The sequence below is a fragment of the Vipera berus genome, assembly GCF_964194415.1.
Source record: "Vipera berus genome assembly, chromosome: 3".
NCBI lineage: Eukaryota > Metazoa > Chordata > Lepidosauria > Squamata > Viperidae > Vipera > Vipera berus.
In genome coordinates, this window is record NC_138204.1 from 15,571,640 (window position 1) to 15,587,526 (window position 15,887).

Here is a 15,887-nt window from a genome sequence, read left to right on the forward strand (position 1 = left end):
AGAGACGCACATCTCTCTCCTTTCCCTCCTCTCCCCCCCCTCCCGTGAAACTGAGGAGGGTGCTCCTTTTTTAATGTTGAGGGTTTCCCCCCCTTCCTTCCTCCGCAAAGGTTTCTCTCTCTCTCTCTCTCTCTCTCTCTCTCTCTCTCTCTCTCTCTGTGTGTGTGTGTGTGTCACTCTCTCTTTTAAAGTCAGTTGTATTTGCCTCGGTTTCCTCTCCCGTCTCTCAGCCGTCGTCCCCTCCTCCTCCTCCTCCTCCTCCTGCTGCTGCCAGCGCTCCCGTCTTTATGTCGGGCTTCCCGGAGACCTTTTGAGGTCTCGCCGCTCTTTTTCTTTTCTCCTCCTGAATTTTTAAATGTATAACTTGATGGGTCTCAACAATACCGGCGGACCTCACCAGCCTAATGTCTCCTGTACTTGTAACTGCAAACGGTCTTTGTTTCAGAGTATGGAGATCAGTAAGTACTTCTTCGATTGATTTATTTTTTTTTAATTAACCATATGGTTCCTTCCGTTCTCTCTCTCTCTCTCTCTCTCTCTCTCTCTCTCTCTCTCTCTCTCTCTCTCTCTCTCTCTCTCCCTCCCTCCTTTTTTTTCTTTTCCTCTCCCTACTTTGGGGAGGGGGTGGGTGGGCGGAATTTGGATCTAGACTGAGTGACCTGCCCTTGCTTGGTTCCCGCCGGGGAAATGCGATCCGGACTTTCCAAGCGCGTTTCACCCCCGCCGTCCTTCTTCTGCAAGCTTCGACCGAGTGGCTTCCTTCTGCGGCTTGTTTGGTTTTTTTTGTTTTTGTTTTTTTTTACGCGCAAGAAAACCCTCCGGGCGAACAATTTTGTCCCTTCTTGTCAAGAGAGTCTTGAGACTTGGGATGGCTTAGTTCTAGTCCGCTCCCGCACTTTTAACAACCTTCGGCCTTTTATTTTATTTTATTTTTTCCCTCTTGCAACCCCATCCCTCTTGCCTCCTACTCTCCCACCCACCCCACCACCCCACCGCCCCATTCCATTTCCTCCCCTTCAAAAGTTGCGTTTCTTGCAATCTTGGGCGCTTCGTTTCCCCCCCCCCTCTCTCTCTCTCTCTCTTTCTCTCTCTCTCTCTCTCTCCCTCTCCCTCTCCCTCTCTCTCTCTCGGACGACGTCTTCCCCCGGCAGATAAAACTGCCTGCCGGTATCTGCAGTGGCCGGTAGCACGTTCGCCGCTTTGCAATCAAAGCTGGAAAACCCGAGTTGGTTTCTAGCTCGCCCGCGAGAGAGAGAGGGGGGGGGGGAAATTCAGCTCGAATCGAATCCCCTCCCCGCTTGGTTTGTGTGCTTTTGCCCTTCAGTTTCGCCGGCGGGACTGCGGGAGACGGAAGGCAGGCGGGCGGGTGGGAGGAAGAGAGGCGCGTTCCGTTCGCGCTCGGGAGACCCAAAAGGACCGTGGGAACGCGCCGGGGAAGGCTCTCCCGGGCTGGCTGGCTGGCTGGCTGGCTGGCTGGGCTGCGCGGCTGGGTCTTCCCTTTAGGGAGAGGGAAAGGAGCAGAGGACGAGGGAGGAGGGGACGCGATCCTCCCCGCTGAGTTTGATCGCCCCGGGAACTTTGTTCCCAAGCCAGACGGTAAAAACAGCCTGTTTGGGCTATTTCAAGCACACGCTGGATTGGAGGTTCCAGCTAGCGAGCCGGGGAGATCTCGTCTCCCAGGACGAGACGCCGTCTTTTGGGGTTTTATTGTCGCTGCCTTTGGGTTGTTCTTTCCCCCCCCCCGCCCCTCCTAAATTGTCTTCCTGCAATCTGCTGCTCTTCCTGAACTTTGCAGATCGGAGTCCCCTCCAGACCCTTCCCCTCCAGCTGTCCTAAACCGTTTGTATTAATAACTCTTTCAGCCTTCTCAGATATTTTATACGCCTCCCACTCTTCTTTTGCAACCATGCTTTACTTTGTGGAAAGAGAAAGCCCTTGTTTCTGTTTTCTTGAAGCTTGAAGGTTGATAGGGGACAAATCTGTGGAGGTGATCGCTGAAACCTCCTTGTCCAAAGGCAGTCTATCTTTCGACTCCCAACAGTAGAACAGGGTCTGTGAGTTTGTGAGCTTAGCTGAGCAGTGTTGGGGAACGGAGGACTAAGCTGGCTGTTGGTGAATTTTGATCTGATCCAATAGGGTTAGGGTTGTGTGAAGAGTGCTTTGCTGGGCTCTGTCACAATTCTGGCTCCAGAGTTCTGTAGAAAGATACTTACAGCCAGCCCATCATGACATGACAGAATAATTGTTTAGCTATTAAGGCATCTCACCAAGGAGTCTCGTGTATGTGATGAGAATGCAAACTGTTATGTCCGGCAAACCAGAATTTGTGACTATAAATAGTAATCACTCTGTCTGAGAAGTAGATTACAGCTCTGTCTAGTCTGTGGAAAGACTAAGTCAGACAAAGTTAGTCCTCTCTGTTCAACCCCCCCCCCTGCCAGTGTGTCTGTGCCTGTAATGATAACTAAGCAAATATATTGTCATAGAGTTCCTAATATCTAATTCTCAATTCTCTTTCTTGCCTACATTTGCATTTTATTCTGTACTGTGGTCATAACAGATCTTTACTACAGCTCCAAAAAAATTGGACCAGAGAAGTGTTTTTTAAACATTTGCTGTTCTGGTGATGGAAAAATTGTTTCAATTTTTAAGGCTTCCATCCTATTCATAACTTAGACCTGAGCTCAGTTGATTACAGTGAGACTTCCTATTTAGTTGGCATGTCTGACTTTGCTGGGTAAGCAAAAAACTGTTCTCCAATTCTTACTTTCTAGCCTGTAATATTATGGACAAAAAATGCCATTCCCTGCCATTTTTAAATTATCCAACACAGTAAGGCATTGGGGAAATGCCCAGAACTGGAATATTTAAAATACTGCATTGTTGTGATAAATTTGGCTGATTGCCTCTTCTGTCCTTTTTTCTGGTAAAGGATTTGCTGTTTAAACACAATCGATGTAAAAAAATACACGCAGTACATGGTCATACCCTCCTTATTTATGAGCCTGCCAATGCTCTTGATGTATCTACTACATCACAGATTCCCAGACACAGCAGGCTAATAATTATTGTGGAACAGTGTCGTCTTCTCCCCTCTGTCAGAGATGTTAGTGTACAATGATTCCTTCTTTAAAATCAGCTAATTAAAAATCAATGTCCATGGAAAATGAGCTTCTCCCCTATAAATATACCAGCGATTAAAATGAATGTTTCTCCCCTTTCCTGCTTCTAGATAGAGTGTCCCTTTTTTTGGCTGCGGGTCTTGACTGTTTACCAACCCAAAGATTCCCAACACACAACAATATTTTCTTTGCTAATAAAAATACGTATGGAGCTTCTGTCTGCTGGGTATTATACCACCAAATGTTTGCCTCCCTTTCTTCCAGGGCTTGTCTATATATATTTTCTTTTTCCTTTCAAATTCATCACCTTTATTTTCAGTTCCTTCCTCTCAGCTAATCAGCTGTAATGATGTTTTGGCTGACACAAGGCAGTCTCGTTAATTTAGTTGTCTGCTCTTCCAAATAGACTTCATTTCTCACTCCTGATGAAGTGATACTCAGGGGATTTCGACCTGCAAGGTTAGCATTAAGACAAACAACATTCAATATGTAATATACATATAAAATGCATGCATTCTTTAGCTGTCAAGACAGGCAGGAGTGAAATGGGAGAGGGGCTCGTTTTTTGCAAGCTGATTTTGACATGGTCTTCTTTAAAAAAAATGCTTTTGAACAAATACATTTGCCTGAATCTGTTGCAATTTCTAGATCTATTAATTAGAGTTGGGGAATATGTGCGCTTGTGCTTATGTGTGTTTATGTGCATTATATTTGAGGCTATAGCAAAATCTATTCCACATGTTTGTTTGTTTGTTTTTGAGAGCAAACCCTATTTCAAATTTCTGGAATCTATTTTCTAAAATTTCCCATCAAAAATGAAAAATGCCCTGAAACAATTTCCCATAGTCCAGTGCCATGGAAATATGTTGAACTATAATGCTTATTGTAACTTTCCATTTAGGAGGGTTGATATGAATTGTACTCCAAGACATAAGATAGGCATCAGATTTAGAAAGCTTGCTTTAAAACTCTTTTCACTGCCTAGGTTACAATAAAAGTCACCGTGGAACTACTCCATATTAAATAGAGTCTAATGAATATCACTGGAGTGCTTTACTCTCTGTATATGGATTAATACCCAAATATCAATTCCAGAAATAATATGCAAATTAGAATGTACATGACTGTCATCGTAATGTTGCATCATAGATATCAAAGCTGAACATGAGTGATCGTGTCTTTTGGAATTCTTCTCCCTCTGTAGCTGAGAAATGAACTTAATTTTTTAGTTGATAGGTACTGCAAGAAGATGGGAATAAGAATATCTCAAAAGCATTCAACCTTCCTTTGAAGGACAAAGTCTTATAATGACAGACAGCAGGAGTTTCTTATTGGGAACCATTTGTCCTTTTTCCAAATTTTTCCTTGAAACTTGCACTAGGTTTACAGGATCACCTTACATATCCCCTCTTAATGTTGGAAACTAATATGGAAAACTATTGAGAGTTTAAGATTGACTTTGGGCAAGAAAACAATACAGTAGTATGTGTATTAAGTCTAATGAAAAGCTTTGAATTTTGCATGTTTATTCTTGGTAGTATTGGCTGCAACTCAAAAGAAATTGAACCGGAAGTCAGTTTCATTAAACTCATTTCCCATTTACTGGATACGCCTATGCTTGCTTTTTGTCCAAGCACTAAATCACTGCCTTGTAATTTAAGATGATCCCTATTTGAAATGTTAAGCATTATTTGAAATAAACTCCCCTTAAAATGTTGACCCTAGTATTTCAGTCTATATGGCTGAAATAGTAAGCTGATATGGCACTTTTTAAAATATGCAATGAGCTTTAAGTTTTTTCTTCATTCTGTTAGATGTTTGAATTTATTTTTTATACTGATTTCCTCCTAGCTTAATTAATTTAGAATTACTTCCACAATAATTCTATCAATAATTGCTAAGGTTATTAAAATAATTGTTCTACCTTTAACAGTGGCAGAAAGGTCACCTTAAAGCCACTTATGATTTGTTCAATAATATGATCTAACGGCTTCAGCAGGTGGCAAGATTGGTTGACCTTATCTGAGCCATGAAGTTAAGCAGAGTTAGGCCAGGCTAATAATTGGATGGGATACTGCCAGACAGTTCCATCCTGGAAGAAGACAATGGCCATGTTCTTCCATACAATCCCATATTGTAGCCAAGGAAAATGGATGGACGCATTGATGCAGTCAACCTCTGTTGAAAGGAGACTTTACAATTTAATAGTGGCATTCACAGAATGTGCTAAATCCAAATGAGCAAAAACATAGTTGCTGTGTTCAGATAAATACAGTCTCCAAATTAGGGTACAGGATGACAATCTGATTCACACAATATTCTGTGATAATGGCAAGGTCCTCACAGCATGTTGTAGCATGAACTATCCAATCCTTTGCACCACCTGGTCTGTTGTATGAACTCAGTTAACACAGAGAACGTTAAGGAATCATTGAACCACATCAGCATTGATAGATATGCATACACATACAGACAATGAGAGAGAGAGAGAGGTCGGGGTGGTGGTGGTGGTGGCCCACAGATACAGACATAAACACACAGAGAAAGAAATGGAAATCTATTTCAGTTTTGCTGAAATCCTGGCCTTAAGTCTGGAAGCCAGTGGCAAAAGGAGGATTCTACAAAGGTCTAATAAATATCTCCTTTTTAAGGGGTTAACCTTACTATGCGTGTTTGTATCCACATGTGGCTTAATTGCAAAGATTGGGGTTTAGAGTGGGGTTCAGAGTGGCTTTCATTGCATTTTAGCACCTGCAGACAGGAATTAGCCAGCTTCTCTCTTGCCTTCTTGAATGAGTCTTAGAAATAGTCTCTTTTCCACCCCTTCCCTCCCTTTCCGAGTTCAAAGTCTTGACTACTGTACAGGCCAGCAAGTACTCTGACCCAGTGTAACAACTGTTCATTGTGTGACGCTCTTCTAGGCAGCCAGACATCTCTGATGTGGTCCTAATCAGTCAGACAAAGTGAAATGAGGTCAAGAGAGTACATGCTATTGGCAGTGTCTGGAAATAACAAATAGTTCACAATGGTAGATTAAGGCCACGTCTTTCTTCCATCCGCTAGGCTTCTGATGGTTGCTAGGAATAATTAATTCTATGTACTGACTCCATTCCTTTTCTCTGGGGATTTATTTGTGCAAGCTTTCTTAAAACAGGACAGTTGTTTCAGTTGAATAAAGTTATATTTCAGCAGAGATAGGTGTGCCTGAAAAATAGCTATTAGATTCTTTTCGTGTAAAAGTTTAATTCATTAACCACTTTGCTTTCCTGCATATTTCCCTTATGGTCTGTTCAGTTCATTTAGGTGATTTTTGAAGGTATCGGCCAAATAATTAAGATTCGGTTAATGAAAGATTCTCCTTTTAGAAGATTCATAACATATATGTTAGATTCACATGTTACATTAAATTATAATTTCTTGAACCATGGATGGTTGAAGAAACCATAGTACCTGGTTAATTTGTTGTATGAATGCAATTACTAGGTTTTCACCTGCTCTGTTTAAGAGTCTTGTGCAGAAACAGTTCATTTTACTATTTATTGCTGTTTAAGGTTGCTGAGCAGTGGATCTGCATAATATGAGAAGCCACAACTGCCCCAGATCATGAAAACACGGATTATGGATACAGATAGCCTTCTGCTATTTTTATCTCACAATCCCAAACTTCCCAGATTTTATTTGCTCTTCCATTGGTCAGTGAACCACAGTCCCAATCCCTATTTCTTTTTATTTTCACTGCATGTTGACACCATTCAAAGCATAGTTCCTACGTTATACTAAGCTGTAATATGATTTGTTTATTTTTAATTTAAACTGATATGCAAAAGACACTGATGTTTGTAAACAAAGGATTTATAGTTTTGGACTGCATAAATGAGGACATTGCCTTGTTACCTTGGTAGTGCCATATTGTGATTATACCACAGCTTTATCTGCTTCTTCAAATGTTTATCTTTAGCATGTAGTTTCTCTTAGTCACTTATCCTGCCTTCCTAATGTTCTTCTCAATCATCCACGAGACTATCCCAATCTAAATTACTTTAATTTATCTTCAAAGAATATCTCTTCCAAGCCTTCTGCCCAGCTCTTTTCTCCAAATGTCTCCTTCTGGTTTTTCATTCATATTTTTGGGCTGTTTATTTTGTAACTCCTTTGCCCAGTTTTCAACTTCATCCCAGAACTTGAGAAGCTGCACCACGTGTAAGGTCCACTCTATGAGCAATGAAACATTCTGTTCCTCCATGAAACCAATCTTTGCTGAAGACAGAATTGAACGCAAGTTGGCCTTCTTTACTATAAGAGAAAGAGCTGCCTATTCATCTACCAAGAATTTAACACAAAGGCCAAACCCCAAAGAACACATTGTGTCTTGGCGCAAAGTACCAATGAATTCTCTATAAAGGATAGTTCAGATTGATTTCTTTTTAAAGCTTGAATGGAAGATTCCGGTGCTGTTGGGGAGCAATTGGAATGAAAGCTTTTCTACAACAGAGCATGCTGGAAAGAAACCCAGCTAACACCAACCCTGTTTGTCTTTGCACCAAGTTGAGTTTGTTTCAAGTCAGGTCTTCACAGTCCAATGACTTTTTATAACTGCGGTTATCTACATAGAATCATGTTTATATTCCTCTAGGGAACTTATTTAATCATGAAGTATCTGCCTGGAACAGCCCAAGCTTCCAAATTGGCAACATTTCTATATTAAAATGTTAATTTCTTCCTCAAAACTTCAAACAGTGTTTTGTACATTGCTACTCTCTGCCTCATGTTGATTAGCAGAAAATAGCCAGTTAAGAGGTTATTAATCTGAGTGATCTGTCTCGATAAATAGGTCCTGAGTGCTTTTTAGAAAGAACATGTACATTAAAAATCCCTTTGTTGATATGTGTAAGATTAGAAATATTCCCTGAATGGAATGTTCCCTGAACAGGCTTTTAAATATATGTGAATTAAAGATATTGAGTTGCCAGCAATTTAGACTTTCCTGAAATCTATGGGGAATTGTTGAAGATAACAGTTGGGTCAACGCTGAATCCTGTTAGAGACACTTACAGTGTGGAAGTCAAAAGATAACTCAGTTTTACTGAAAATAGTTGTGTTCAGGAATTGGAGGGATTCCAACCTGTGCCACAAATTCGCATACAAATACAGATCCTTTTAAAGGGCCTTCAACTTGTAATATGGACTGATTCCAATATTAGTAGGGCAACTTTCACTTTATATTTTGTACTTGTTTGAATCTTCCAATGCTAAAATTAGCCACTAGTCCTGGACTAAGGGACGCGGTGGCTCAGTGGCTTAGGACACTGAGCTTGTCGAACAGAAGGTCGGCAGTTTGGCGGGTTGAATCCCGAGTGCCACGTAACAGAGTGAGCGCCTGTTACTCGTCACAGCTTCTGCCAACCTAGCAGTTCGAAAGCACGTAAAAAATGCAAGTAGAAAAATAGGGACCACTACGGTGGGAAGGTAACAGCGTTCCATGCGCCTTTGGCATCTAGTCATGCCGGCCACATGACCACAGAGACATCCTCGGACAAGCGCTGGCTCTTCGGCTTTGAAACGGAGATGAGCACCGGCCCCTAGAGTCGGAAATGACTAGCACGCATGTGCGGGGGAACCTTTACCTTTACCTTACCTGGACTAAGTCTTCATTTGCAAGGAACTGACTTCATACTGTGTTTGAAGACCAGCTCAAAATAAGCAGGGTTAGATCCCTATTGTTAATTGATCCCCAGAACTGATTATGAGGCCAAGCACAGGAGCAACTGAAAAACTATTGCAAGACCAAAAAAAAAGTGCTTTCCTTTAGGTTTTTAGAAATGTTAGGAACAAGGTCTGCTAATCTTCATTGGCCTGGTAAATCAGCTGATCACAGTATTGTAAGCACAGCTAATTATCCATTGCCCAGTAAATGGTTGTTTGTATTCTCAACCAAGATGCTATTTTTGATAGGATTACCTCAAAAGGTTAACCCAACAAGGCAGCATTTGTCTTTCTGAATCCTTCACAAATCCACTCTGGAAATGAAGTGCATTGACTCTAAAACTCACAACTTAGTAACCCATTACCGAGGCTCTCTTTGTTCTCTGTTCATTGTTCATGTTGGATTTTGCTTTCCAAAATCATGATCACACTTTTATGCCCTCAGTTTTCATCATGGAATATAGGAAGCTGAGTTACATTAGATCAGATAACAAACCAGGCATAGACTGTCTGGTGCTTCCATCAGCCTGAGCTAACAAGAGTTATACAAAAGATGTCCATCAAATGAATCAGGAGAGATAACTTAGGGTCTCAACACCAAGGAAATGTCATTATAGTAACCTCTTATTTTATTCACGTCTGCTTTCACCTTCTAAACCCGACTGAGGTCTTTCACTGACAAAATTAAAATGGTATTAAAACAATATCCAGGGTTCTTTTTTCCTTACATCAAGAGCATAAATTTATTTTGAACTTCTAAAATGAAGGATCATCCTATGCTCATTTATGTTTTTTTCAACAGAAGGCAAAAGTGGCATCTATATTTATGTACATCATATATAATTACTTAAGGTGCCAAAGCTGTATGAGTGTGCTTGAAATTTCTAGAATGCTTCACAAAGAATATTTTTTATGTTTTAGAAACACTGAAACTCATGCTTTGAGGGTCAGAAGCATTGTGGTTGATTATGAGGATGATTATGGAGGATGATTAAGAGCCTGTGGTGGCACAGTGGATAGAATGCAGTATTGCAGAGTAACTCTGCATTCCCACTGCCAGGAGTTGGCTCCTGACCGGCTCAAGGTTGACTCAGCCTTCCATCCTTCCCAAGTTGGTAAAATGAGGACCCCGATTGTTGGGGGCAATATGCTGACTCTGTAAACTGCTTATAAAGGTAAAGTTAAAGGTTCCCCCGCACATGCGTGCTAGTTGTTTCCGACTCTAGGGGCCGGTGCTCATCTCCGTTTCAAAGCCGAAGAGCCAGCGCTTGTCCGAGGACATCTCCGTGGTCATGTGGCCAGCATGACTATAAGCATGACTGCTTATAGAGCATTATGAACCTGTATATAAGTCTAAGTGTTATTGCTATTGCTATTACTTGCCATCAAGTCATTGCTGATTCTTAGTAACCACATAGGTGGTTATAGGTGGTTTTTCTCCATGAGGACCTGCCACTAACCTGGTCCTTCAGCTCTTCCAACAGTGCACTCATCACTACTGTTGGAGACTGTATAAAACTTTGATTTCTATTGTCTGTGTTGATAACAATTGCCAATATTTCCAGATGTTAAACTATAGTGATAGAGTTTCATAATTTAAGAGCCTGTGGTGGTGCAGTAGTTAGAATGCAGTACTGCAGGCTACTTCTGCTGACTGCCGGCTGCCAGCAGTTTGGCAGTTAGATTCTTACTGGCTCAAGGTTCACTCAGCCTTCCATCTTTCCGAGGTGCATAAAATTAGGACCCAGTTTGTTGTGGGCAATATGCTGACTCTGTAAACTGCTTAGAGAGTGCTTTAAAGGACTGTGAAGCAGTATATAAGTCTAAGTGCTGCTGCTACTTAGCTCTTCAAGAAAATAGATCTTTTATATCCAGATACTGTTAACATTTAAATGTGAGCAAGTTTACATGGTAGGTTTTTTTTCCCTTTTTGAAAGAGTGTTTCCGTTTCTCATAAATTGCACTGATCTGTGAAAGCAAAAGCAGACTGTCCAGTGAAGGTTACATTATTAATTTGCTTCGTGTGACAAATTGCCTAAGGTCATATTTATCCTCATTGGATAAAGAATCATTGACTAGTGTGCACTTAGAATGGATTGACTCTGCATTTTCTTTAAGCATCATCACTATTAAACTTAGTTACTTACATGACATGATTTCTACATGATCACTGCAGCTGTTGTGGCCTGAGAAAATGAGTCTATGACAAAGGATTTATGACGATTAACATCTATAAATTTCTTTTATTTAATTTTAGGTTGTAGTAGCCCAAGAACTCTATGAAATGAATACTTTAGTGGGCAGTATTTGTAAGAAGGGTGGCACATCCCTACTGCATTGAGCTAATTTACTAAGAGTTCTATTGGTTACACTGAATCTGGAGGCCAATTAATACACACTGGTTGGTATTTCAAGCTGTAGTCAGCAAGTGAGGTGCAAACTGACAATATTCTTACAATGCAAGAGGAGCCCAAGTCCTCTGCTTAAGCATGTTATTTCTCAGAGCAGCCATCTAAATGTCTTTCAGAAACTGGCAAAGAGGATGTGACCCTAATACTCCCCACTACCCTCTTTTTTCTGCTGTTCATACAGCCATTGCAGCTAATAACCATTGATAGATCTCTCTTCCATTAATCTGTTTTTCCCCGTCCACCATATCCTATCACAATGGATTTTGTAATGCAGAGATTATTATTTTTTTACTTTACCTTCAGTCAACCAGATCAATTTCATGGCCTGCCCTTTGTCTCTTTTTCAGTTGCTGTACACCGTGCAAGATTTATAAATCTCTAGCAAAATCTACCTTACTTGTTCTTCATCCTTAAGTTTTGTTTTGCTTTGCTTTTGGTTTACTCCAATTTTTAATTCAGCACTTTAAGCATTTTAGTTACTTGCCCCTGGCTGATTTCTTTATTTTTCTTTTCTTTTCCTTCAAAAAGAAGATGACTAAAATGCTGTACTGTACTCCTCAGCTGCTTATATCTTCCAAATTTCAGGTTTTGTTCTACTGCTTCCTGGCCCAATATACAAATGACTTCTAGTAATAAATCTGCAGCTCATGAATCAACTTTACTTAGCATTGTGCAAAGGGCATGAGTAATTTCTTTGTTCTCTTCATCTCCCCCTCCCCTGTCAGCTTTGCAATTGGTATCTATAGAAGGCCAAAGGTATAGCTTTATGGAAAGCATGAGTCATCCATCGGTCTGTCTGTCAACTAGTTATCTTTCAGTCATTCTGCAGAGCTGCTACTAGCCAAGAATGAATCATACATGGCTAAGTGCACAAGCAGACAGGGTCATGCTCATCTGCAGAAACTTTTCAAATCTATTTATGGTGACGGGAAAAGAGGTGGGTGTATGAAGGGTGATGGACTCTAGTGTCGTTTACCATGGTGAATAAACCAGTTGGGTAATGCTAACCTTTATATAAAACACATCCTTCTGGGTGTTGCTCAATGCTTTTGTGTCCATTAATCTTTAATCTGTCTTAAAGTAATCTAGCTCTCTTTGATGTAAGTTAGCTGAACCTTTTAGGTTTGGCATGCTATGGTGATGTTGGCCGACTGAAAACTTTCCTTGCTCCCATTCAGAAATACCTGTTGGCTGTTAGGAGTTATTTGTGTGTAAAGATCTGTTATTTTCAAGCAGTAATGTGCATGTCCATGTTGGCACACCAAGACTGATGCAGCCCATCATACCCGTTATACATGACCCAAACAGTCCGAACGTGCTGTGTGTCATAGCCACCATAAACTGGAGGCATGAGAAGAGAATTAGCTATGTGGAACTGTACATACAGTAGATAAACCCTGTCCTTGCGCTCTATATGTGACTATTTATTTCCTCTGATCAGTGCTTTTTTTGTAAAAGAATGTCATACATGTCATACAACCCTCCTTGCCTACCCTACAAGGTTCTATCCAAAAAAGGTGCCGGAACTCCGTTCTGAGCGTTCTATGAGAAAAAAAAGCCCTGCCTCTGATTAAGCAACAGAGACTTGATTTGGGTGAAATGAAACTGACTTAAAATAAAGCACTTCCTCTATTGAAGAATATCCAGAAATAGATTTCTAGAAATAGATATAGATTTCTATAAGGCTGCAAATGAACGCAAGATGTAATGGAGGGTTTGCTGGGGGAAAAATGGGGAAGTAGGTTTGTTTTCTTCTTGCCACGATCTTAGTTCAAGATCGCTGTCTAGAGCCAATCATTGGAGAAGGGGTTGTTTTGCTTTGGAGCGCACCCTTGGCATTTGGAAAGCAGGACATGAATGCTACCACAGCATGGCTTGCCCTCGTAGTTGTAGTGAGTCAAACAGCTTAGCAGAAAACAACCTGATGAATTTGGTCCCCATAATTTCTCTGAAATGCTATCCATTTCTCCAACTTACCTTCTCTTCTCTTTTTCTTTTCTTTTTCTGACCAGTTCAGTACATTTCTAAATATTGGGCTGCAATTGTACACCACTTTCCTTTTCGGAGACTGTCTGGGGAAATTTTGTGGTGTGTGTGTGTGTTTTAAATATACATATATATTTAAAAGAGTCTTCTAATTCAAAATGGATATATCTTTTAAATAGCTAAGCGGATCCCAGATTAGGTGTCTGAGGACTTTGCCACTCACAGACACCATGTTTCCAATTTCTACAACGGAAGTATAGGACTCAAGATGTATGGTCAGAAGGATAGCAATAGCATTATATACTGCCCCATAGTGCTTTGCAGCACTCTCTGGGCAATTTACAATGTGAGAAGCATTATTTGCATATTGGCCCCAACAATCCTAAGTCCTCAAAAGACATGACCTTAAGACTTTTACTCTGTTCAGCTCATGGAGATCATTTCTTTCAAATGTGTGCATACATTCTGTAGCAATGCTAAATATGCAGACTGGTCCTTGCAGTAAAAGAAAATGGACGATTATGAAAACCATATTTATGATAAAAAAAGGACAGCAGGATGCAGGAAGGCAGCAGAGGAGGTTGTTCTGCTTTGCAAAGCATATTTGCTTTGTTTTCCAAAGGCTTTTGAAGTATGTTTGTGCCATTATTGCTTTAGGCAGGTCAGGATGTCTACATTTTTCCTGACTATCTGTCTAGGAATTTTTACTGAAGTCTCCTACAAAGTGCATAGTCTATAAACAGAATTTATATTTGAGTGTTTCTGAGAGAGAGAGAGAGAGAGAGAGAGAGAGAGAGAGAGAGAGAGAGAGAGAGAGAGAGAGAATTTTGTTCTTTTGATTAAATTATTGTTCACTTAGGACTGTAAAGAAAGGCATTTTTGGGAAAGAGTGAAAATTGATCCTTTTGAGGTGTGTCTCTCTCTGTGTGTATTTGAGTTTCACTGAAATATGAGTAAACCCATCATTACCTGCTTCAAACATATTTTTCTATATTGGGTATTAAGGTGGTTGGCCAACTTTGGAAAAAGTGAGCAGGAAGTCTGCAAACTATTGCATCTCTGAAAAACCCACATGAAATTTAAGATTAGGTAAAGATACTAAATTTTAATTTCACTCTCATTATGTCCCAAAATGGTAAATATTTTGTGCTGAAATCTAATTTCTCCATAACAGAAGTTTTCTGTTAGGAAATATCTTATTTTTGTTGAGACTTTCATGGCTGTATGGCTAGTTCTTGACTTACAACAGTTTGTTTAGTGATCATTCAAAGTTACAACAGCATGAAAAAAGGGACTTATGATCATTCTTCACACTTGCAGTATCCGTTGCAGCATCCCCTTGGTCACATGACTTACATTTGGATGCTTGACAGCTGTTTCATATTTATGATGGTTGCAGAGTCCCAGGGTCATGTGATCCCCTTTTGCAACCTTCTGACAAACAAAGACAATGAGGAAGTCTGATTCACTTAATGACCATGTTACTGACCTAACAACGTCAGTAATTCACTGAACAAATGTGGAAAGAAAAGTTGTAAAATGTGGCAAAACTCACCTAGCAAATATCTCACTTAACAACATAAATTTTTGTCTCAATTCTGGTGTAAGTTGAAGATTTCCTGTATTAGTATATTTCACTTGGACAGCCAGATGCTTTTACTTAGTTTTCCATTAAAGCATCATCTGAAGAACGTTGATAGCCAGCCACAATGCCATTTTTTTTATCAAGATAGGGGTCTCTGCAGCTTAGAATTATAGTGTATATAATGAAACACTTTCTGATCCAGTTTGCAACAGTTACGGGAAAATAGTCTTCCTACTTCACAATATAGGGACACGGTGGCTCAGTGGGTTAGGACCCTGAGCTTGTCGATCAGAAGGTCGGCAGTTTGGCGGGTCGAATCCCGAGTGCCGTGTAACAGAGTGAGCGCCTGTTACTCGTCCCAGCTTCTGCCAACCTAAAAATGCAAGTAGAAAAATAGGGACCACTACGGTGGGAAGGTAACAGCGTTCCGTGTGCCTTTGGTGTCTAGTCATGCCGGCCACATGACCACGGAGACGTCCTCGGACAAACGCTGGCTCTTCGGCTTTCAAACGGAGATGAGCACCAGCCCCTAGAGTTGGAAACGACTAGTACGCATGTGCGGGGGAACCTTTACCTTTACCTTACTTTACAATAGATGGACAAACATTAGATAACCATCTCTAAACTCCATTTCTTGGAAATTTCAGCTGGCCAGGAATACAGCAGTGCAGGGAGTTCTAAGTGCATCTTGTTATGTCTAGGTGACACCGCTACTCCATAAACTGCACTGGATGACAGTAGGCTTCTGAGTACAACTTAAGATGATTATGAATCAAACCAATGACTTCATTAGAATTAGAGCAGAACAGGAAATAAATATACTACATCTAGGATATCTAAATTTTATCATACTTTCTTGACTTAGCACCAACAGAAGATTGTCCCAAAGGTGCTCTTTCATGAGACAACTGGACTTTCTTGTTTTTCTTTGAAGATGTTTCGCTTTTCATCCAAGAGGCTTGATGGATGGTGGGGCAATGGCAGGACTTATACTCCTTGCAGGCAGCTGATCATTTGCATTCTTTCAGAGAATCATTGAGGCCACCTGGAGGATTTATCTGTGTTGTCAGCATCACCTGA

At 40.6% G+C, this 15,887-nt stretch overlaps 1 protein-coding gene across 4 annotated transcripts in view; it reads left to right on the top strand.

Annotated features, from left to right (window-relative positions):
- The first annotated feature begins 200 nt into the window (after positions 1-200).
- The window catches only part of PMEPA1 (prostate transmembrane protein, androgen induced 1), an 83,411-nt gene continuing 67,724 nt past the window's right edge, over positions 201-15,887 (top strand). For all 4 annotated transcript variants that reach the window (XM_081323121.1, XM_081323122.1, XM_081323123.1 and 1 more), the window contains exon 1: positions 201-458. In XM_081323121.1, the coding sequence (XP_081179247.1) occupies positions 356-458 (103 nt within the window). In that variant the 5' untranslated portion in view covers positions 201-355. The remainder of the gene's footprint in view (positions 459-15,887) is intronic.